Source organism: Amphiura filiformis, chromosome 1 (genome assembly GCF_039555335.1).
Source record: "Amphiura filiformis chromosome 1, Afil_fr2py, whole genome shotgun sequence".
Taxonomy (NCBI): Eukaryota; Metazoa; Echinodermata; class Ophiuroidea; order Amphilepidida; family Amphiuridae; genus Amphiura; species Amphiura filiformis.
In genome coordinates, this window is record NC_092628.1 from 17,002,168 (window position 1) to 17,027,464 (window position 25,297).

General features: G+C 36.5%; 2 protein-coding genes across 3 annotated transcripts in view; one reads left to right on the forward strand and one right to left on the reverse strand.

Moving 5' to 3' along the window:
• Positions 1-3,972, forward strand: part of LOC140161723 (probable very-long-chain enoyl-CoA reductase art-1) — a 29,301-nt gene extending 25,329 nt beyond the window's left edge. Inside the window, exons 11-12 of one of the 2 annotated variants that reach the window (XR_011860181.1) lie at positions 1,450-2,922; positions 2,967-3,972. Coding sequence is in view for 1 of the 2 variants with exons in the window: in XM_072185073.1 (XP_072041174.1) it covers positions 1,450-1,577 (128 nt within the window). In the remaining variant the exon portion in view is untranslated. Of the gene's footprint in view, positions 1-1,449 lie in introns of both variants that reach the window. The other variant, XM_072185073.1, reaches the window with a different exon arrangement.
• A 2,056-nt stretch (positions 3,973-6,028) lies between these two features.
• LOC140161635 (cilia- and flagella-associated protein 57-like) overlaps positions 6,029-25,297 on the reverse strand; it is a 49,969-nt gene continuing 30,700 nt past the window's right edge. The window contains exons 12-20 of the mRNA XM_072184964.1: positions 24,052-24,301; positions 23,555-23,745; positions 18,322-18,495; positions 17,717-17,875; positions 16,887-17,030; positions 15,667-15,783; positions 14,761-14,892; positions 13,351-13,494; positions 6,029-8,120 (exon numbers count right to left, since the gene is read on the reverse strand). Of these exons, the coding sequence (XP_072041065.1) occupies positions 7,800-8,120; positions 13,351-13,494; positions 14,761-14,892; positions 15,667-15,783; positions 16,887-17,030; positions 17,717-17,875; positions 18,322-18,495; positions 23,555-23,745; positions 24,052-24,301 (1,632 nt within the window). The 3' untranslated portion in view covers positions 6,029-7,799. The remainder of the gene's footprint in view (positions 8,121-13,350; positions 13,495-14,760; positions 14,893-15,666; positions 15,784-16,886; positions 17,031-17,716; positions 17,876-18,321; positions 18,496-23,554; positions 23,746-24,051; positions 24,302-25,297) is intronic.

Consider the following 25,297-nt stretch of genomic DNA (forward strand, 5'->3'; position numbering starts at 1 on the left):
GCTCCGTCAGTTTCTATCCAAATGTCGCCAAATTCATACGGGAGATCGAGGAATATACAGGAAATTGCCTGGACTTTATTTGGTTGAAATCGGTCAAGAATTGGCTGCAAAAACAGTGAAAATATGGGTAAAAATGGGGTTTTTGTTATGAAAATCAGTTGCCAACCTGCGCGTCACTGCAGCTGGCAGGCAGCGCGTCGGCGCTATGTGTAATCAATGCGAACTACGCCAAAGCGCTTAAGCGGCGCGAGAGCCACGCGACTTGCGAGCCAGAGACCAGTGGACATGATAATACAGAAAGAAGGAAAAATAAATAAAAATTAGAGGACAAAAAGGTACATGGACGGGTCACGGGATTATGATAAAGATGAACACGTCCGCATACACGCTATGAGAGGACGTATACGGGAAAAATATGTGTGTTGTATAATCAAAATGAAGCGGTACCGTAGACCTACTATAAAGAAAAATGAAATTAAAATGACAAAAGAGGTACGAGTAATTAGGCCAACGGGTTAAATTAACTAAATGAAACGGGAACGAAACAAAGAAGGAGAGAAACTAATCAGGAAATGTAAGAAAAAAAAGAAGCTATAATAATGATAACAGAATTAAATAAAAAACATGGAAACCGGAAATCACAAGCAGCAAATAAAAAATGAAGCTAAAAGGGAAATGTAACGAATAACAGATTTAGAAAAAAAATGGGAATGGGTTTAAATAAATAAATAACATGGAAACGGAAAATCAAAATGTATCTTTTCGATGATTCTACCTGTTCAGTAATTTTTCCTGTTATAGTGAACGCTCCCACTTACTCATCTAGCGGGGACCCGCACGAAGCGCGGGTATCCCGCTAGTCATTAATAATTTGCCACCAAATTTGTATTATATCGCGTATTTCAAAAAGTCAAAATTATTCGATATCAGAAGGATATTCTTCTCATGTCCCACCAAAAATACTGTGCAAACGATGTTGCCAGTGAAATGTGTGTTATTTTACTGTGTGCTTCAAACTACCGTATTTCGTCAAATAAACGCCCCCGGGGCGTTACATTTTCCCAAGAGGGGGCGTTTATTCAAGGTCAATTTTAGAACGATAATTCCGTTAAAATCATTAGGTAAACTTAAAATTCACGCTAAAATGACGAACTATGAACTAGAAACACTGACTTCTGCTTCACTTTCGGGTTTCCAATCAAGATTTTCGCCAAAAAGTGACGCTATTATCGACCACATGAACAAGTTGGTAAGCTTACTACACAAGATAGCATGGAAATATCGGCATTTTTTTAACATCTTGGAAGAAAAAAGTGGTGGGGGCGTTTATTTGAGGGGGGGCAACTATTTGACGAAATATGGTAGATATGTAGTCCAAATCTGAACTCTTCACAATGTTAAACGCATCATATTAATACCTTATTGTATTTATCGTTATCTGTATTTCAGCACTCCTGTTCACATTAGCTGGGCTGTATCAGATGACAGTGTGGGCGATGGGTAAACACCGCAATTACAAGCGAGAATTTAAGGAGTACCCAAGAGGGCGCAAGAGCATCATCCCATTCCTGATCTAGTTGGAGAAGCTGGAATCGGATCTGATTGTCACAGGACTTAACTTTTTGGAAATACCTTGATAAATGATAAACAAGTAGAAGAAAGAAAACAGAACTTTCAGAATGCAGAAACAGTCTGGGCTAAAATTCCAAAAGGGAGCAAATAAGAAAAAAGAAAATTTTGTACAAAGTAGCAGACGACAAAAGTTGCAGATGTCAAAAGCAGATGCCCAGGTTAATTTTGGACATGAACTTTCTGACACTAACTTAAAGCATTGTGCAAACCAGAAATTTCTGTTTGATTGTATATGGTACTGGAAGGAACTTTCTCCCAATATCGTTTCATTGTGTTGTGAAAAAGCTATGAATTTTGCTTATTTTCTTTTGCAGAATGAGCCAAGAAATTATTGCTAAATTGTGTGATTAATCATGAATACACATCCTAATCGGGGAAAAATAACCAACAAGGCATGTTCATGTACATTTTCAAGGTTTAATATTCCCAACATAATAACTACCGTTAACGTTCCCCTAATGGCGCACCTGGGCTCCTTTGCCTTGGGGTAAATTTCATGTACAAATAGAGAGCTCCCTCCTCTAAAATCCCAACAAGAATTAAGGGTATGTGCCCTTATTTGCTGAAATTGCTGGTGTGATTTTTATAGGAGGGCACTTTTAGTTTGTGTCTAAAATTCCAGTTATGTCACGGGAGCCCATAGCGCCATTAGGCAAACGTTTACGGTATTTACTTAGAGTCTGTGATAAGTCAGGGATAAGTGCTTAAAAATCACACACCACAAATTGTGGTGATTTTGCATCAATTGTAGAACATGTATTGTGCAAAAAGGATTAACACTTATTAGATATTTTGCTCTTGGAAAGACCTTGACCATGCTTACTATGTACAATGGCAGCTGAGAGATAAACTACTATACTATGATCAGCTCGTAATAGGGGAGAATTATTTGGTTTTTGTTAATTCTGGAGTCAATAAAGTCCGCATAAATTCACCAAAGCGCACTCACGCAATATACGCAAAGCACAGTTCATGTATGCACCGCGTCCAGCTGTGTGTACGCCATTCTATATCAATCCCCGATGTTATGAGTCCCACCTATTACGAGCTGACCCAAGTATAGTAAGTGACTGTCCATTTGTAATTACTATTTTGTTTGTTTGTTTTTGCACAAGGGAAGTTTTTAAATTGTAGTTTTCTATGTAGATTTCTTTTTTAAAAGTGTTAAATGACAGCCATATCATTAGGCTAACACAATTATTTTTGCAATGATTGCCACAGGTTAAATTTAGAATGGTATTTTATTCAGAATCCAGAATCTGGAGTATAATCTTTTGAGATACTGGCTAAGTGATGAAGAACAGGTTCACACAGGTACCTATTAAGACTTCCAGGAAGGTCTGAAAGGCAATTGCAGAAAAGAGTGATACACATGCCTTGGGAATTTACATCACTTGGGAATTTACATCACTTTCAGGTCGATTAGCATCTTTCTCAATTATTCGCTAGTGTTGCAAAGGTACTACATAATTGGAAATGTCGATTGACTTTATCAAGTAAAGTTATGAAACATTAGCATCGTTTTTTAATTTTCAGATGTCAAGTTAGAGGCACATTTGACAAATGTGAAAGGTTACTGCAGGGACTTGTGTGTGCATGCTAAGTTACGGAAATTATTTACTTCTAGGCCTACAGGAACAGACCAAATAAGATTGACAGAAAGAAAGAAACAAAGAACTTGACAGAAAGAGACCTTAGCAATTTTATTGCTAAGGAAAGATTCATGAAATTCTGTGAAAGAAACTAGCATTGTTGGGAGGGAAAGGTTCAGGAATAGCCAAGATATGGCAACACAGTGTTACATACACTCCGTCCGACAGAATTAGTTACTTGCATGGTTCCGCCATTATGCACTATGTGCGGGGAGAGCCTCGAACTGTCAACATACATGAATTGGAATTGAACCAGTCATATACATTCTGTGTAAGGTTACGTAATTCTTCTTTTCATGTATGCTGCCAGTTCGAGGCTCTCGAGGCAAGTAGTGAATAGGGCTTCATCGATCTCTTGGTTTGTTCCTGGTTCCTGAATGAATTATGTCCATGATTTATTTGACTAATCAATTAATTTATAATATTGTTTGTGCAAGTGAAATATCTTTGAAAACATGTTAGAAACTGATTATTTTATGTTATTTTTAAACATAGTAAAGCATCCTCTATTTTAGAGTCAAATCAAGATTAGATTATGTTATATTTCAATGTTGGTAGATGCTAATAATAATTATTGAGTTTGTTGTTGGTTTTTAAAATGGAAATCATACTATGTTTTTTACCTGTCTTTGCAAGCATCAGTATTGTAAATTGGAAACAATAATGATAATAAAAATGAAAACAGCAATTTTTATTGGTTTGGTCGATATATCATTTTGTGTTTATTTGCGAGGTTCTTTATTTACTTAGTTTTGGTTGTTAAATTTTACTTACGAAAGATCATTTCTAAGGTTATGAATGTTTCGAGTCATCCAGTAGTAGAAAATAGACAATAATATGAATCAAATTCTGGACTCACCAACGATTTTCTAGTTACATTACGACCAATTCACCGGGTCTTCATGAGACTGCCCAGAGACTTGATTGATGGTTTGGTCATGGCAGGCCTTTTAAAAAATGCAGCGAAGACACATGTTTATAATGTTCAAGAACAGCAAAAGTACATGGTGCATATATTTAGTTTTAGGCAGAAGTAAATACTATGGTTTTAGGCAGAAGTAAACACCTGACGAAGACCTGGTGATTGGTGAACGGGTCGCAATGTCACAGGAAGTAGTTTCACAGCATGCAATAGCAAGAAACGGAAACTGCTCGGCTCTTTCTCGGATGGCTTCTTTCACTCCCCTCTCAAACCACCTCTCCTCCTTGTCAAAGATTATGATGTAAGGAGAGGATCTTCAATAAGAAGGGGGGTCTCCATTTCTTGCTATCGCATACCTGGGACCCCACCGGCCACCTTGAAACTACTTCCTCGCCGACTACCATCATGTGACCAAACCATCATTCAAGTATCTGCGCAGTCTGATGAAGACCCGTTGAACGGGTGGCAATGTAATTAGAAAATCGTTGGGGAGTCCAGAATTTGATTCATATTATTGTCCAAAGATCATTTCTGTTCAATAACACCCTTTTGACATGATAAAAATGGGGCTCAACACCCTATTTAAAAGCATAAGTGGTACCTATGTTGTGGCTGGTATTTCAAAAACAAATCGTAATTGAATGGACTCTTGATGTTTGTGTTCCAATTACGAATTCTTACCGATTTAATAGGTCCAGGGATATTATGCTTTACTTTTTATAATATCTTGAAAATCAAATGAGGTTTCAAACGTACACAGCGGTACATGTACATGTATAATGAAAACCTTTTCTAAGGTAATTGAATGCACATAAAGTCCAAAAGTTTGGAAGGGGTGAAAATTCCAAACACTGAATTAATCAGTTTTACATGCCAAGAGTCATTTTTAGATTGATTTCATTTCCAGGATGTTAACATGGGGAAAAGACAGATTATGTAAATAACAAATGCTACCACGAAATGAGAGTTAAAAATGTTTAAGTTGGTAGTTTCGAGACATCTGGCTGCTGAGTTGATGTCCTTTGTTTGCAGCACACCTGTGCAAGCCAGTAGTATTATGTCCTTTATAAATGGCCCATTGTGCCCCCATTCACAAAGGACAAACAGACATACTATTGGCTTGATTCAGAGCTGCCAACTCTCCCTCTTTTCGCAGGAGACTCCCTACTTTTAAACCTTCAGAACCCTTAATTTTGGTCATCTCCTGAAAAGGAAATGGTTTCGATCCATTAAGATGTACACATTTTGACAAATCTCCCTGTTTGCAACAGGAAATCTCCCTTTTTCAAGATTCAAATGTTGGCAGCACTGCTTGATTGAACAGGAGCATGTGAAACAAAGAACATCAACGCAGCAGCCAGGACGTCTCAAAACTACCAACTTGTAACGTTATGCTCATTTCGTGGTAGTAGGTCACAAATACATGCTTGACCTTCGAACATTGATTTTTAATTCAAACATTTTGCACATAATTACTTTGCTTAATGGAGACCTTATAAACTTACTTTTGAGGAAAAATCATTTTGGCATGTTCCATAATGGATCATATCATTTATGAATTGAATAGTGCTTCATCTCTTAAATTCTTGTTATGCTTGAATTCTTTTGCATTGGAGGAAAGGGATCATACGACGTGGCACTGCAGTGCTGCACCATTAACTAACCCTGCATGTCGTCCTCTAATTCAAGACACATGAATTTAATGAAGAAACAAATCGCTATTTGCCATTCTGCCAAATTCATTTGATAATTATGAGTTGGTCAATTTAAATTGCATCTCAAGTTTGGACTGAAGAAAACTGGAAAGCAAACTCCATACAACTTTGTGTGGTTTTCTACATGAATTTACATTTATTTCAAGTTTAAGCCAAGAGGCACATATTATACAATAAAATTACATAATATACAATATATACAACACATTATTAGGAATCCATGTTACATTATCATTGCCTATGAAAATTTGTACTAATTTACAAAGAACTTGAAAGTAATAATAATTGTTTATAAATATAAATAATTATTGCTTTACGGAATATACGGAACAATGAAAGGGAGCACCCCGCGGGATCAAAGTTTGTTATAGCAGTGGATCATATGCGTGGCCGAGAGAGAAAGAGCAGTCATCGCAGTTGTATATGATCCACTGCCAAGACAAACTTTGATCCCGAGGAGTGAGACTGCATCCAAGCACCGCAGGAAATGCAGTGAACCAGATCACTTGTGATCAAGCCATTTCCCTGGATGCCAAAAACTCGAAGTCGTGTGAGTAAATAATTTTTGGATTTGTGCAACTCAGATATCACAATTATTAGGAAATGTGGAATTGCTTTACTGATTGAATTTTGCATACAAAATGGGCTGAGAATATAAAATAATTTATATCTGTCCTATAATATGTGAGCCCAGCAAATGCACTAATTTCATAAACTTTGTTGGCTCCATTTAAGTCTGTGCAACACAAATTTCTGCTTGTTAAAGCCTGCAAATAAATTTTAGCAATAGCTAACATATATTCAGCACTAGGTGAATAAATGTTTTCACAAAAATCATCAATGTTCATGTTAATAAATGAACTAGCTCACAAATGACAGGTGTTGCTTAGAAAAATGCAAAATGAATGGAAACGGGAAAATCAACAAATTCCAGCATTTTTGGATGATGCTTTGGACGGATCAATCTGTTATAGTATTTTTAAATATTCTGGATGAAAGAAGATGCTGACACACATCTGGACGGACATCCTTTCAACAATTTCGGACAGAAACACTTCTGAAGATATTTACACCTTTGTTTAATATTTGGCGGATTATAAGCTGTCGAGGCATTCCTGGACGGATTTACACCTTTTTAAATATTCTAGACAAAATTACATAAAGCATTTCTGGAAGCATTTACATCTTTATAGATACTTGGACGGATCAAGATGTTGAAGCATTCCTGGATGGAATTTCATACTGGACGGATGAATATGTTTTTAAAAAAAAACACTTCTGGACGGATGAATATGTTTAAAAAAGCATTCCTGGATGGATGAATATGTTTAAAAAAGCATTTCTGGACGGATGAATATGTGGTAAGATTTCATGAATGCACCACATTCTTTGAAAGTTTTGTCAGAGTTTGTTACTTTACAATATTGAATAATAATTATTTTGTTACAGACATACCGATAGGAAAGCAGTCTTTTGAAATGAAAGTAAAGTATTAGAACAGCAGGAATATACAGTTTAGCAAAGTATTTTAACCTCTAGTATTTGATTATTTATTCGTACTTGTGAAGTTACACCAAAGGCACATCATTTGTGTTACATAATATATATTTAATTTTATATTTATTTCACAATATTTTACACAAAAATATTTTACAAAAAAATAATACTTCAAATCATAAGCAACAACAAAGCCACAAAAAAATATATGCCTATGATCACCTTACTCGTATAAAACAATTTAAATAACAAATAATCGATGGCTGTGGAAATCATGAAAATCGCATCTGGGTGAGAGTATAAAGAATATGACATAACCCATAATAAGTACATCAAGCAGACATTTTATTTTGCACGGTCCAAACTATATTCTCACCAACGTCACTGAGCAAGTACAGGAGGTAATTTACTCCCAGATGGAGGTCTCTGCATCATAAAATGTTCAGCTTCTTGTAACTGTGACCTCAGTTTCCTGATTTCTCCTTTCTGCATTTCTATGATGCGTACATTCTCATCGTTTTTACCCTCCCTGCTGCTTGGCGTACCATTTGTCATGTCTCCATTCATGTGGATGTCATCATCTTGTTGGCCTTTGTTTTTCTTGTTGATACCAAGTGCTGCTTCGAGATCGTGAACCTGGGTGCGAGCAATTTTCAGTTCTCTACGTAAGTCGTTGATTTCTTTTATAAGTGATACATTTTCCTGCAAAAGAAAATAATAGAAATGAAAATATAAATTTCCAGATTTGTAGTAGAATTGATACAGGTATCCAAAAGTCAAAAAGTGTACTTTTGCCTGTGAGAGAGAAAAAAAGTATACCATTACCTAATTTTTTAAAAATTATTTAATTTTCAAAATGACATCAATATTCAATCATTATGGGGCAATAAACGATTTACTGTACAAAATAATACCAACCATAATTTTGGAAATTCCTGAAAAAGTTTTTTTTTTCCAAGTGGTATACAGTAGATAAATATTATTCCAATTCACACCTTAGGGCAATTTGGTAAGCTAATTGTGCAAACATGTTTTGGCTGTGACCATTAAAAACACAGATAAATCCGACCGCCCGACCCTACCCCAACCCTTGGAAGGGATCTATGGACAATAGATTATGGCCTAGTTATGTGATGCAAAACAATGTTAGTAAACAAACAGGAAAAAAATTTAACCTTGATTTTTTGCTTTTGGCTGTACTTTCAAAACCACTCAAGATGTAGGATTCATTTTACTTATCACATCTCATTTGGGTATTTCAATCATCTCAGTCTGAACATGTTGACTCATAGGATGCATTACACTGCCCTACATCACATACCACAGATTCTATTTCATATTAGGACCAGCGTCTTAGCTAGCCACCCGTCTGGCCGTCATTTTAGACGGCCAGTTTGCTCCTGGGTCTGGCAAAATTAATGCCTTTGACAGATGCTATATTATAAATTGTATGTTTTGAGAAGCTAATTGACCTTTTAAGTAAACCCAATTTGTAGACCAAGGCTATATCAGCATATATTTGAACTCTTTGAACCCCAATGGTCTGGTAAATGTTTTAAAGGTCAAATTAGGGAGTAAATGTATTTTTATCATTGACATTGTAGTTATAGTTGTAGTTATAGTTGTAATCACATTTTTATAATCATTTATAATTGTAGTTGGATTATAGTTGCATTTATAGTTGCAGTTAGAATTGTAGCTGGATTGAGAGTTATAATTAGAGAGTTATAGTTGAGTCTAGAGTTATAGTTGAGTTTATAGTTACTTTATAGTAGTTGTAGGTTTAGAGTTAGGGTTGAATATTTCACTTATGCTACATATGATGAAAGTAAGGTATGATGAGGTATTAAACCTAGTAAATTCAAAACCTAGGTCTATAGATTCAAATCTTCTTAGACTATACTCCAACATCAGATACTCTTTTTTTCTGGAAGACCTGGGTAAATTACTTGAGGGCACAACAAAGGGGAATTTGTTTTTATGGCCATATTAAATGTTTTCACTGTGGTGGGAGACTATTAGCATGATTAGTAGTTGTGAAAACAGACCCTGGAAATAAATTCCAGGATCTGTGCTGTGACTTGGTATAGATCTGATCACCTACCATGCCTATACTGTAAAAATAGTCATGATTGTGGGGTGGGTGTAACAATGCGGTACTTAAAAACAATTGTGCCATTTAGTACCATTTAGCATAACATAATTAGTACAAATTGCACTCTATTAGTTTAATTAGTGTTCAGTGGTGTAGTTCAGGGGTTGTGGTGCCCAGGGGCCAATGATAAATGTACATAATGGTGCCCATTTTTTTGCATCAGCCCCCCCCCCCCTTACAAGTGTTTGTGAACGGTCCATAAATAGTTTTGCGAGCATAGCAAGCATGACATTTTGCACACATTTTTGTACTGCCCCCTCTTTTAAAGTGCCAACTCCCCATAGCTCATAGTTAGGGGTATATGAGGGGTGTTTGGGTGATGGAGCCACCTTCAAAAGACAGGGTTGGATAATTCTGAAATTATCAAAATCAAGGGTCTTTCTGAGTTCTATTTTGGTCAAATATAGGGGGTCTTTCGGAGCTGGGAAATCCAAAAAGGGGGTCTCTCCCGTATGGTCATTTGTGTTGAGTGCCCCGGGACCAGCCTCTCCCACTCCCCATTACTGCTGATGCTGGTATGTCTCTGCTCGTCTGGGTCTTTGAATTGATGAAGGATCATGCTATAAAAATTAATAAAGTCATGAAGTGACATGAGCTATCTATAAATTGTATAATGGGTTGCTGTTTTGGCCATGATTTGACCACACAGAGGCTTTCATTTCCTGCTTAACCATCAACACATTGACCCCTCACTGTGTTTCTCAACTCCAAGCATGAAGTTATATATAGAACTCCCAGGACCCCAGTTTAGTATCTTTGTTTACCTGGACAAAAAGGCATTATGGGAAGGCATTCCAGAACAGAGTACGGAATGCATTTATGGAAGGCATTTGACTACCGGTATAGCATAGTATCAACAATGCATTATGGGAAGCTATGGCATAATTTCATCAATCCTTTGTATGGGAATATAAGGTACAGGTGGTGCATTCTGGGAAGAATACATAGTGTACATGTAGGCCTATTTAACATGACAATAACATGGTTTAAAAAATGCATTATGGGCAAGAGTTCCAACAATGCATTATGGGAAAGCATTCCAATACAATCTACAGCGATGCATTTATTGGGAAGATATTCCGCTACAGAGTATGGGTATAGCATATAGTTTCAACAATGCATTTTAGGAAACTATATCATAGTTTCAATGATGCATTATGGGAAAGCATTTCAGTACAGGTTACGTAATGCAATATGGAAGGCATTTGACTACAGGTACGGTATAGCATAGTATCAACAATGCATTATGGGAAGCTATGGCATAATTTCATGGGAATGAAATAATTTCATAATTTTATGGGAAGCTATGGCATTATGGGAAGCTATGGCATTTGACTACAGGTATAGCATAGTATCAACAATGCATTATGGGAAGCTGACGGGGTTTTACGGTATGGCATTTCATCAATACTTTGTATGGGAATATAAGGTACAGCTGATGCATGTAGGCCCAGGCCTAGGCCTATTTAACATGACAATAACATGGTTTTAAAAATGCATTATGGGCAAGAATTCCAACAATGCATTATGGGAAAGTATTTCAATACAATCTACAGCAATGCATTATGGGAAGACATTCCGCTACAGAGTATAGGTATAGCATATAGTTTCAACAATGCATTAATGGAAGCTATGGCATAATTTCAACAATTGCTCAATTGTATAGTATATTGCTCAAATGCTACCAAACCCAAGCAAGGAATTTATCAAAACGGTAAATGATGAGGTATATAAATATATTTGGAACGGCAAGCCAGATCGAGTTAAAAGAATACAATTTGTGCAAAATTATGAGAATGGTGGAGTAAAGATGCCAAATGTAGATATGCATATAAATGCTTTAAAGGTAAATTGGATTAGGAGGGTTGCCTGTGGTGATCAAAAATGGGTTAAGCTATTTCGTCTTTGTTTTAATGTAATAAGTGATGATATTTGTTGCCTTGGTATGTATCGTTTTAATGACATGAAAAACATGATAGATAATAAGTTCTGGTATGATACTCTGTTTTCTTGGTCCTCACTTATAAACATTGTAAATAACAATAATCTGGATTTCAACCGTATTGCAAAACAATATTTGTGGTGGAACGATAAAATAAAGATTGGTGGTAAATCAGTTTGTTATGCCCATTGGAAAAAAAGGGGTATGCTGTTTATAAATGATCTCTTAAATGCAAACGGATCCTTTTTGTCGATTGTCGAATTTACAAAACTTTATAAAGTGAAGACCAGTTTCTTAGAATACAATGGTATTATTAGGGCAATTCAGTCAAATTTTAATTACAATGGTACTATAGGCTCCAAACTAGCCTCCCCTTTTCAGCCGTATAATATGGAACTACTTTAAAAGAAAAAAAAAGGGTGCAAAATGTTCTATGATATTTCTATTGAATCAAAGATGAAGAATACAATGAGTAAGTCAAAGTGGCAAATGGAATTTGGAATGGAGAATGATGATTAAAAAAAAATATGTACCTTAAATTTCAAATTTTCCACTGATATTAAACTGAGATGGTTTCAATACAGAATTAATCAGAGTATCATAGGCACAAATACATTGTTGTTAAAAATGAACATAAGTGATGATGACTTATGTACTTTTTGTAAGATAAATCCAGAAACAATCAAGCATCTCTTTGTGGATTGCCCTTTTCTAGAAATTTTGGGAAGATCTCAAAGACTGGATAAAAGACAAGATCAGTATAGATCTAGCTATGACCCCTCAGTTAATTCTTTTTGGATCTAAATATGATTTAATTCTAACACTGATTTTGACTATTGCAAAATTTCATTTGTATAGAGTAAAGATGACAGAGAAACGACCAAACTTAGATGTTTTAAAAAGGGAACTTAAATGTTATTATAATGTTTTGAAATACCAAGCAGTATGTAGCCTAAAGTTACAAAAGTTTAATAATGAGTGGCAATCCTGGCAACTATTAATGTTATGATATAATTTTTCATTCCTGTGTATTTTTAATCCATAGTAAAGAAAGTAAAATATGCTCAACATGCTCAATGTGTGGTGGAGGGGGTCAGGGTGGGTCGGTGGAGCTCATTGTTGATTGTTTTTGTTTTCTACTCAATTTGAGTACAAAATAATCAGCAGTTAGTTCTATTCGCTCATTCTGTTGCTCTTTTCCCTTATTTTTGTTGCTTGTTTTTCAATCCTCTTATAACTCTCTTGAAATGACTATGTCACTAATATTAATAAATAAAATGCACGTTAATGTATTTTAAGGTCACTGATTAAGTGACAGTACTATGTATTAAGAAACTTTTAATAAAGACAGCTGTCTACAAAAAAAAAAAAAAAAAAACAGCGATCCCAGCACAAGTGTAAAAATAAAAAAAAAATTTCAACAATGGTACAGAGAATGTCTTTAGTTATCTAGCCAACTATAAACTCAACTATAATTCCAACTACAACTATATGAACTCAACTATAATTCCAACTACAACTATAAACTCAACTATAATTAGTTCTACAACTATAAACTCAACTATAATTCCAACTACAACTATAAACTCAACTATAATTCCAACTATAACTCCAACTATAACTACAATTATAAACTACAACTACAACTATAAACTATAAAATGTTAACACTCAAATTAGGACAGGCAATTTTATTCAAATGATGGGCAACCCTCAATTTCTAGCTAAGACCCTGATTAGGACCATACTGGGACTCAAAGTATCTGAGTATTTAAGGAGTGTATTGCCATCCAGATAGTAACCAAATACCCAATGATTATCACATTCTGTACCAACCTGCATTATTCTAACATTATCAGCTCTGTGTATTTCCGTATCTTTGGCAAGTTTCTTCCTCAGTGATGCTACGCTCTGTTCGAGATGTTTGCGTTGACGGCTGTATTCCTTCTGTATGTCGGCATCCACACTGGCGGATTCAACCTGCGAAAACAAATAAATATCACAAATTGCGAGTTACCCACAATATTCTTTCTTATGTAACTTATTGGTTCTGTCATCAAGATACCATTTGGCATCTGGAAAGAATTATGGCTGATGCACTAGAGAACCATGAGGGAACTGTTAGCATCAAGGGCAGAGCAGTATCTAATCTTCGCTTCGCTGATGATATAGATGGCTTAGCTGGCAGTGAGAAAGAACTCAAGTCCCTGATTAACAACCTCCATCAAACATCACAGAGGTATGGAATGGAAATAATTGCAGAAAATACCAAGCTGATGACGAACAACCCAACAGGAATCAGTGAAACAGTGGAAATAAGTGATCAAAGGTTAGCCACAGTAACCAGCTTCAAATATCTTGGTGCGATTATATCAGATGAAGGGTCAAAACCTGAAGTGCTTTCCAGGATTACACAAACAACCAGTGCCATGGCAAAATTAAAACCATTTTGGAATGACAAGAACATCTCACTGGGATCAAAAATCAAGCTAATGCGCACCCTCGCCATATCCATCTTCCTGTATGCCTGTGAAACGTGGACACTGACAGCTGACTTGGAAAGGAGAATACAAGCACTGGAATTGAGGTGTTTCCGTAAGATCCTTAACATCTCATATAAAGACCATGTGACCAACGAGGAGGTGCGGACCAGAGTGAAGCAAGCTATTGGTCCCTACGATGACCTACTAACAACAGTCCGGCAACGTAAACTATGTTGGTACGGCCACATCTCTCGCTCCTCTGGGTTAGCAAAAACAGTCCTACAGGGTACAGTGAACGGTTCAAGAAGAAGAGGAAGACAGAAAAAGAGATGGGAAGACAACATAAGAGATTGGACTGTCCTGAACTTTGCCACCTCACAGAGGGCAGTGGAAGACAGGACCAGATGGAGAGAGATTGTTAAGATGTTATCTGTGGTGCCCCGACGACCAAGCCGGTTAAGGGAGCTAGCAGTAAGTAAGTGTAGGTTGGATACTCATTTGGAGGTTGGCTGCCCCATCCATGATTCGAACCCTAGCCCTAATCTCTTTAAACTAACCTTAATCCTAACCCTAACCTCAGGCCTTCACAAATAAGTTTTCTTACTTATTCAGCCAAATTGCACCCTACTTTTGAAGTAACTTAATCAAAAGTCTTGCCACTCATTCTTGTTGCAGAGCAATTAGGATGATGAGGGCTTTGTTTCACAAGAATTGACAAACATTAGATTTCATCACAAACAATCAAAAAGTACACTGAACTTACTGTATCATCTTGGACATGCTTGGAGTACAGCTGTTTGATGCTCTCCTTGAGTTTCTTTGGATCTTGTATGAAAGCCACACAATTGTGAAGATCTGTCTTGAATCGCTTGCAAACAGCTTCTGTATCATGCACCTAAACAAAAGAAAATAATTATTAGTAAGATGTCTTAGGTTATACAGCACTATTTCAATTATACCCTAGTTGATGCTGCACCTAAACAAAAGATAATGATAATTTGTAATATGTCTTAGGTTATAAAACACTATTTCAATTATATCATAGTTGATGTCATAGTGAGTAAATTTGTGGAGCCAGGGCATGCCTTGTATAATAGCCATGGTCTTGTGAGTTAATACCCGGGCAAAGCTGTGTTGATTCCTACATACAGTAAGATGATCATCTCATGTGCCTTACTCCACCCAGGTATAACAGGGAGCAGAAAAAGAGATGATCTGAAGTGATCACGTGCGATAGTAACTTGACCTGCATATTATGGCCGGATGTGGTTGCTTCCTGGCTTGACCTGCATCAATGTGTAAGGTTTTGAATTTGAAGCCAGATGTCAAAGCTAATTATCCAGCCCAGGAAAACATAATTCCTGTATTTTCAATTCTGGCCAATTTGCTACTGCTGCCCCTGCCTTGAGACAGGCAATTATTAGTTGAGCACTTTGTTCAGTCAGGAAGCCCTCCCTTTCCAGAATCAATAACTGTCATGACAGACTGAGGAATCGCATTCATCTTCTCCACGAGACTAGAAACGTTAGTAAGATAATAATCATGATGACCATTATTTCATGCAACAATGAACCAGTTTGACGACTGTGGACTGCTTGTTGACATGTACCAGGTACTGAACATCATGTTGAATTTTCATTAAGTCATCACGAATGGCATCTTTACTTACCCGTTGTCTTTCAAGTTTCATTTCTTTCTCTGTTGCCTTAAGTTTTTGTCTCAACTCTGTAATGTTCAGTTCTAGCTGTGTGTTCTGTTTGTGAAACCTTTCTAACTCACTCTCCATCTGCAAAGAAAACCCAATGATCATTAGAGCCTTAAATTGGGTGAAAATATGGAGTTTTAAAAGTGTGGGTGGTGTCTAACCTCTTTCAATGGTTGCTTTTACTTCCACTGAGTCCCCCTATTATTATGTGCATTAAAATTATCCATAAATTAAAAACAGATTGTGATAACTTTTCTATCAATTTTAAAATACAGACCTTGGTTCAATTTATTGGAATTTGAGGTCAAAATGCATGCATCAACCACACAAAAATAGAACATAAAAGTTTCCGTAGTGTTTGATATTTTTTTAGGTACATGTAGCTGAAGCGATACTAATCAGTTTATGTTTTGCCTTGTTCCTTTTACAAATTAAGCATACTCACAATGCTCTCATCATGTTACTATGCACTCTAACAATGTGTATGATGCGTAATTCATTGATTTGACAACAACAGATTGCGTCAGCAACCGATCAGAGATAAGTGCGTTCAACACTGTGGCCACGCCTACGCTCTCGTAAAAGGAACATAGCAATATACTATACTAGATTTCGCGGTTCTCGGGTTGGGCGGTTCTCGTGATCCCCCCTATCTCTAATTACCCAACACCCGTTACCCATAATACTTGTCCTGACCTTTTAAACTACTACGATATATATACGCCTCTCAATGATTAAGACACAACTTAATCAACTCTGTTTTGTAGCTGTGACGCTTACTTCGGTACCCATAATCTGAAAACCCATCAATGTTAATCATGTCTTGAAAATAGGCCTATATTGGTCCGATGAGATGCACCTGTTAGTTACACTGTAATGCCTCTGATGCGCGATGTGGTACTCTGCGCACACCGCAGTTGATACTCCGCGATAGCACACCACAAGCACGCGATATTGCACCTTGCGTATGCAATATCGCACCGCGCGAACGCGATAGCGCGTGGGCGGACGGACGGACAGACACGCTGTGATTAGTATTATGATAATGCATGTTGCTCAGAAATTAAAAAGTCAACTGTCTGATGGGTAGATCAGTATTTTTAAGGCATTGTATGCTTTCATTAGTCCGGTTTATATGAACAGGGCAACTGCCTGACATGACCTAATATCTTTGCTAGTCTTACCTCTTGTATCTGTTCCTTCATCTGTTTAATATCATTCTCTCTAGGTTCAATTTGCTTCTTCAATTCTTTAATCTTGTAATCCAACACAAACTTGAATTTCTCCAATTCCTGGTTCTTCTTTTTCAAATCATAGATGCGTTTCTCCTGTGAAATTAACACAATGTGGCAAAAGGTGAGAAATGCAAAAATGTATCAAAGTCAGTTAATTTCAAAGCATTAAGATCTTCTTATACCTCTTCATCTCCTAATTGGATACAAGGATCATCCATATGTTGATGAAAAACATATTATGTCAGCTCAACAAATGGGTTACAACCCTGTATCAAGTCATTTCTGGTTGCAGGAATGGAACATTACTCTCACAGCAATCACAGAGTCGCTTGTCACACAGCCTTTCATGTTCAATTTTGTATATCTAATGGGCTAAAATAATCTGCAGTAAAAAAGGCAGAGGAATTAATTACATTTGACTTGGTGATATAATTGACTTACTTTTTTTTTTTTAATGTGACCAAAGTAATTATTAAAACTACTTACTTCTTGTCTTTACGCACATTCTTAAGGATGGCTTCAAAAACCCAGCAATAGGTCAACCGCCGATGTCCTGGCTGAACTGGCGATTGGGCCCAGTTCTGCTGTTTCGAGTGAGAGAACAAGGCCCAATCATCGGTTTGGCAAGGGCGCCGGCAGTTGACTGGTGGTTGGCGTTTGAGGCCATCCCTAATTAGTGTGTTATGAGGAGTCAAAATCTTAAGCTTACAAGATTTCTTTCCTGAGGGATTGATGACACTAGAAAGTTTGGTTTTTCTCATTCTAATTCCTGTACATACCTTGTCTTGGATAGTTTCATCTCTTTCTTGGATCTCTTTCTTCAGACCATAGATGTCTTTCTCAAGTGATTTAATCACACCTTGGAGTTTGGATTGCTCATTCTGAAGCTTCTTGATCTCATCTTTGTGATCTTCTATCTCCTTTTGTAGACTTGTAAACTAAGGAAAAAAGAAGAACAAATTAGTTAATTTCAAATTCTTGCAATATTTTGACATCATGCTTCAACCTAAAGCAATATATCACAAATAGTTCCAGTATTCTCTGTGACCATGAATGCATGCATGCCCTGAGCATGATGCACATGCACAGCATGGCAATTCATAACTAGTAAGAAATGCTGTTGTAAGATTTACATGCCAGTTCATGTCTCACACTAAGGCAAGATGAATGCTTAACCCATCTATCTCCATCATATGTGTACTTTAGTTTAATAACCATATTGCGAAGGTATAGCTAAAAATTTGGTAAGTGATATAAAACACAAAGGGAACTAGTCTGGTTGTGCACTGTGGTACTACATGTATCAATATGATTTTACACCAACCTAATTAACCATTATTTCTTTTATCAATGAATAACATCAAAGATGTTTCAAATTGCTCACCTTTTTCCTCATAATGCCGGTCTCTCCTTTGAGTCTCATATTAGCTTCTTTCTCATCTCGTAATCTTCTCTCGTACTTGTTCTTGATATCTAGAATTTCTCTGTCTGCATCTTCTTCAATCTGTTTCTTGGTCTCATCATATTCTCTTTGCTGCTGCCTTGATTCATCGTTAGCCTGAATTAAGAAAGCAAAAAATGTGATGTTGTTGTTAGCCTGATAAATAATTATCCATATCCTGATATATTTCTGGATATTTCTAGTAACTAAACCCTGCTGCTGCCTTAAGACTAGGGGTCTGTTACCGTCAAGCAAAATTTTAAATATGTGGACAAACTCAAAAAAATAGAAATCCTTGATTCTTTTAGCATGGAAAGGGTTTAGGGGGGACATTTTAAAAATGACATTTAAAAAGTTGCATTTGGCCTGTTGGCATGGTAACGGACAAAACAAATTTTAGTCGAAAATGACCAAAATTTACCATTTTCATTTTTGAAAAAGGGCAAAGTTTGGTCGAATGCCACAAATATATAAGATGTGATATAATTTTTTAATTTTTTTCTTCAGATAGGGGAATGCTTTGGTAGTCCTTGCAAATGAAGAAAGAGCTTGTCACTCTTTTAAAAGATCCTTTAATTTTAAGTAGAAAAAAAAGCATTTTTGGGCAAAAATTGTAAATGTCATTTTACCCCAACATTGAAGGGGTGTAACTGTAAAGAAGAAGTTGATATTTTGTAATTGTATGGTGGCATAGCTAGAGTGAACCCTTGCTGACAGATATATAGTTTCAAAAAATTGGGGTCTCAACTTCTAAAGAAGTTCTGGCTTTTAAAAGTACCAAGTTTTTGAAAAAATGTGTATTTTTTAAGGGAATTTATGGCAAAAAAGACAAATTTAAGCTTAAAAGGATTGTGTTTAAATAACCGTAATGAAATAATTATTGAATATATTTCTATTGATGAAAAGATTAAGTGACTTCTTAAATTTGAGTCTCAGTTTTAAATGGTACAAACAAGCTATATTATACATACAGGCCTTTTAAGCATGTTAAGCAGATTAGACAGATCGCAGCGCTATTCAAATACAGATAGAGGGCAGCGCTTGGAAGGCAGGTTGCTTTTAGCATCAGACAGCTAGCTACCCGGTAAAAACAACAGAGTTCACCAACTTTACGAGAACACCAATCAGGGGCTGTGCAATAATGATAACCCCTGTAGGAAGGGTAAATATGGGGAGGGGGGTCCAAGAATTTTTGGCAGGTCAAAGGGGTGAGGGGTCTAGTACATGAACCTATACCATGGTTCCTAGCCGTCGCAAAGGATAGGGTACTGACAATATAGGCCTACCGGTAAACGACACATCTGATTTGCCCAGGTTTTTGTTTGCCACTGCAAGCTAGTTGGTGGCAATGGACATTGGAGCACATTTACGGGGCAGACTATACTACAGACACGCTCTGATAAGGGCTTAGAAAAACAGTGCAGAAATGATCAAATATGCAAAATTCTTTGCTCACTACGCTTGCATTATACATGTACATCTAGACCATTATTATAAGGTTTGCAAATTGGGAACTCAAACATATGTCATGTGGGGGGGCAAAGATTTGTTGGCAGGCGGAAGGGGCAAGCAATTCTTTTTGGCACGCCGTTTGGAAGTTTTAAGCCTAGCCCTCAACATCAGAAAGCATGTAAAGTTTCATCTCCAGCAGATGGATCTTCAGGGAATTCAACATCAGAAAATGTTAACCAATAAACATTTGAAAATCATCAACATCATGGACTATGTGCTGCTTTTAACATCAGGCAGCTACTAGTACTAACCCAGTACAATCAACAGTGTTCACCAATTCTACGAGAACACCAATCAGCAATAGGAAGTATGTGAAGCTTTATCTTCAGTAGATGAATCTACTAGCTACGGTGGATTCAAGAGGTATTGCAAACGCTATTCAGTTACCCAAGGAAACATGTACATCGACATACATAAAGCATTGAAGCATTGACGCTAGTAGCTCAGTCAGGAAAATATGACAAAATAACAAACACCAAAATTAAAAAAGCCTTCTAGCCAAGATAAGAGGAAATACAAGCGGACAGCAATGCATTCTTTCTGAATCAGAGATATGATTAGGTCATGAATTGGCCCTAAAGGTTATATACCACTAATAGGCCTGGGCGATACATGGAAATCTGACGAGTAACTATTTGTTTGCATGGCATCTGAAAAGACTGCTTTAAAATCGCTGAAATTGACCAATAATATAGCCAAAAAAGTACTTTTTTAGGGTTTGATGCTTCAAAATGGTATATTTTCTTTCATTATATGACATTTTTGTTGTAATAGTACCAAAATTCATACGCATGCGGCTACGGTTTTTAGTAAATATTAAGCCCTACCATATTGTAACTTTCAGCTTGGTGCGCACTGCCATTTTGAGGTGTTTACGGTTCAGTGCGTTAAAACAAGAAAAGTCTCAGGTCAACCTATGTTGAGTTTTTGATCATTTGGCATCTAAATCATATAGTTTCACCTGATATTAGTGGCATTTAACTGTGAGAGTTCTGAATATGAGAAACATCCATCCGAAATTAGCCATTTTGCCATTGAAACCTGTGTAATACATAATTAGTGGCATTTAACCTATAGTCAGCAAGAAACAAACAAACCCAATTTCCAAGAAGCAGAAAGAATTTATTATTGATGGGTATGAGCATGGAGAGGTCACTGGGAATCCGGGCTGGGAATAGAGACCCTTCTGCTGTTATTGCTAAGCAAATGCGTTTTTTTTTCGGATGTAAAATAGCAACAAGAGGGCATTTAGCATGTTTAGTAGGCCTACATATGAGACGAGTATCTGACCCCACAACACACAAGTAGTTTTTTTTCGAGAGATCAATGATGAACTTGCAGATCCTGCAGATACAATGGTATATCAAGAGTGCCTAAAGCAAGCGGTGCAGAAACCAGAACTTTATCATCCCATTACTCCTATTACTTTGGGGACAAATAGATTATTTAGAGTACAAGATGACAAACTTAGCAGTGTCAGCATCAAAACTCTCACAGACATCTGTCAGGTACTGTTCATGATCTCATTAGAAAATCCCACACATGAGCGACTCCGTTTATAATTCTAACAATCTACACAAAGTAAAGACTTGAGCATCACTTTATGATGGGTTGGCAATGGCTTCACCATGTCCACATTTAACTTTCAAAAAAACAAAAAACTGTGACATTGCATTTTAAAAACAATAATTCAAGTGCATTGTCCAGTCGATGTTTTTATAAACATTTTTCTATTGTTTTGTACAATGTTTGATCTTTCTTACATTTGAGATTTGTTTTCAGTATCATGCAGTCTTAGAACTAAATTTATAGATAACATTGTATAAAACAAAGAAAAATGTTACTTGGTATGTGAGTTGCTGTTGTCACTTTAATATTATAAATCCACAAAATTATCACATTCTCATTATGTTTAAACCATATTTAGATTATTGGTGAGGTATTTCAGATAAAGTCAATCAATGAGTCCAGTAGTGAATATAGGCCTAAATAAGAAGTAGAAATGATTATTATACATGGAAAACCCCTAGCCTACTCCAGAGTAGTGACCAACTGAAATATAATGTGTTTTATTTGGTTTCAATAGTTATAATCGATTTATCCATTGTTTAGGAAGAGTAGAGATTGTAAAAGACAGATAACCACCACCAAGAAATTAATGCCCATGGTAACCATTTTGCGCCCAACTTTGCACATTTTTCATGCATTAAACCATATGGCTGGGGGAGGGGTCACTGGCAGTTTACTAAGTGAAAATTACTTAAATAAATTATAACCAATGGTTATGATGGGTCAATGAACTATTCTGGGTATGTTATTTGCAAATCACAAGCCAATAAAGGATTTTTTTATACTGTGAAAGTGCTATGTAATTAGCTCATTTTTATCGAAAATAGCGAACTTTCTTCAAAGTAAAACTTCGTTATGGGGTAAAGACCCCAATTTTTTTGTTGGTTGGTTGATCATCCCCATTCATAGTCATTCTCATCCAACCCCTGACTTTAATCAGCAAACTTCTTCTTGAGAGTTATTGAATTTCAAAGTTATACCACTTTTACTAATGAAAAAAATTGCAAAACAGAGGGATTTTGCATTGCATATTACACAATATTCTAGGTGGGTGAGAAAACTGGCAATACTATTTTTGTACCGTCTAATACATAGGTATTTATCAGCAGCAATTTAAATTGTTCCATACTTCTAGCAATTTCATTAGTGCTAGCTAGAAAAATGTGTCTTTTTCGAACTGTAAAATTGAAAAATGTACTTTCCTGTGGCAATCTTCAAAGAACCGTTACCATGGCAACAAGGGATTTTCGAATTTTTGATCAAGTTACAAAATCATTAGACCCAAATACCTTTCCTATCACATGATTTAGGCAAATTCCATGAACCTTTATTTTTGGCTTTGTCCGCACATTGCTGAATTGATCCAGACCCCCAGTCTTAATAACCTAGTGCATATCTTCCATACAGATACATTTGTTTATGCTTTTTCACACTGAGGAAGATCCAAAGGCCACTGAGATATGTTGTACAGAAAAACAAGAACCAAGTTTAATTAAATACCAGTGTAGACACAATATTAAACCTCTGGTATAAATCATCGGTGGCCACCAACCAGACTGCAACAATTTTCCACCAAATCATAGATTTCTGTGCCCTTTGCACGGATCCGCCATCTTGCTACTAAAACAAGGTTTTTCCTGCAAACGCATGCGCAAAAAGTGCATTTTTGCATCTCACGCTTTTTCAGCAACATGCCAGAAGACTTTTGCAAAGCTTACGTGGTAATTAAAGCATGCGTTTGACAGGCTTACGCAAACGCAACACACACAATTTGCGGGTAGAACCTCATTTTGAGATGACCGTTCAATGGGTAAATAAAGCTCAACACCCCTGGTGGGGTAACTGGAAGATAATTGTTTCTTAAGGAGGGCTTCAATGAAAATGACCAATCTAAGAATGAGGAGGAAAGATGGAAGCTTAAATGAGGGAAACAACAAACTTCATAACAAACCACAATCTATGAATATTTCAAATTACTGTGCTTAGAAGAACAGTTTTCTCCTGGAGGTTTGTTGCATTATTTCAGTACATTCTTCTGGATACTTTTGCTTCTTTTGGACTCTAGCCTATTCCACAAGTAAGGCAATTTTCCTACCTGTTCTAGAAGTGTTGTTTTCTCCTGTAGTTTAGTCTCATAATACTCTGTAAGTTCTTCAAGTGCCTGTTCTTTGGACTCTTCCATCTCAGCAAGTTGCCTCTCATAATCTTCCTGCATCTTCTGAGATTTGGATAGCAATTCTTGATACTTTTCATATTCAATCATAAGCTTCTGATTGTTTGCCGATTCTGAAAGTAAATTTAAAAAAATATATCAGTAAAGCCAAGTATTAAACATATTTTGCATCAATTTTGACTTTCATTATTTTTATGAAACCTTAAACCCTATCATTTACAGTAAATCCTACATCTTAAATGTGCTTGTAACTCAGCAAACTTAATTGCAACCAAATTGCAACGGTCACACTTTATGCTCCATATCTTCAAAAGTGACAATATCAGTTTAGATCTTGCATACAAATAGTCTTTTTGAAATATAAACTTTTCAATATTTTCTTGTAGTTTCATCTCTCAGTTGTAAAAATAACAACTTACCAAGATCCTGGAGTTCTTTATTATGCTTCTCCATCAGCTCAGCGAGTTCCTCTTCATGTCTCGCCTCTTCTTTATCCTTCTCTGTCTTCAGCACCTGATTCTTGGTTTTCAACGACTCCATCTCCTGGATGAATTTCTCAGTCAGTTCCTTGATCTTCTCGTTGTAGTTCATGTCCTTGAGACGAAGCTGATATTCATTCTCCATTTTGAGTTCTTCTACACGCTGCTTCAACTCAGCCATGACAGAGTTCTAGAAATTGGTAATGATCAAGGGATGAATTAGGTAATTCTGTTTTATAAAGACAGCTTGGGGTATGAACATGAAAACCTGGTACCCGCAAGGGTAACAACACCTCCTGGGCATATGCAGCTTTAGAAATGACCGATTGAAGGTGAGCAGGGTAATGTTACCTGTTTGCATTGTACAAGTTCTAAATGCATATGAGACGATTGAGACCTGTTCTCACAAAAATGCGCTGAAAGTCACCATGGAAGGAAAGGAGATATGATTCATTGTACATGTCAGAAAACAAAAAAATTCTTCATTGAAATATGTGTACATCCATATCAAAATGATGCACTTGTCGGCTGCTACATGCGTCTCATTTTACATAATAAAAGCTTGTTTAAATACCAGGTCACTTCAAATCAAACCCAAGTCACATAGTTCAGGAATGTTGTCTGTATTCCAGAAACATGAATCTGGACATAACTCAAAATAAAAATTTGCATCTTTTCTCTCATTGTGTGATAACAGATCTCATATGGTTATATGTTCTTTATAATTTTCTGTTTTTTATTTCATTTGTAAAGCTTTGTTTGCATCTACAGACAAATGTTCACACAACTTTTGTTTTCTTTGTAAATTATACAAAACTAGATTTTGCGGTTCTCGGGTTGGGTGGTTCTTGTGATAGGACATCTCTAATTACGTAACAACCATTACCCATTATAGGCCTACCTGCCCTGCCCTTTTAAACTAACTATGATATACGTCTGTCAATGATGAAGACCCAATTTGACACAATAATCAACTTAGTAGTTTTGTAGCTGTGACGCTTACTTGACCGTAATCTGGAAACCCATCGTTTGCCTCTTAACCAAGCCATGTCCTGCTACCACATATGAGCCCCCCATACCCCGGAAATAGTCATGTTCTGCTGTAATAGGCCTCTGCACGTGTGCCGTATTGAAATATGTGTTGAAAATAGGCGCACAATGCGCACAGTGAGCACGCGTTAGTGAG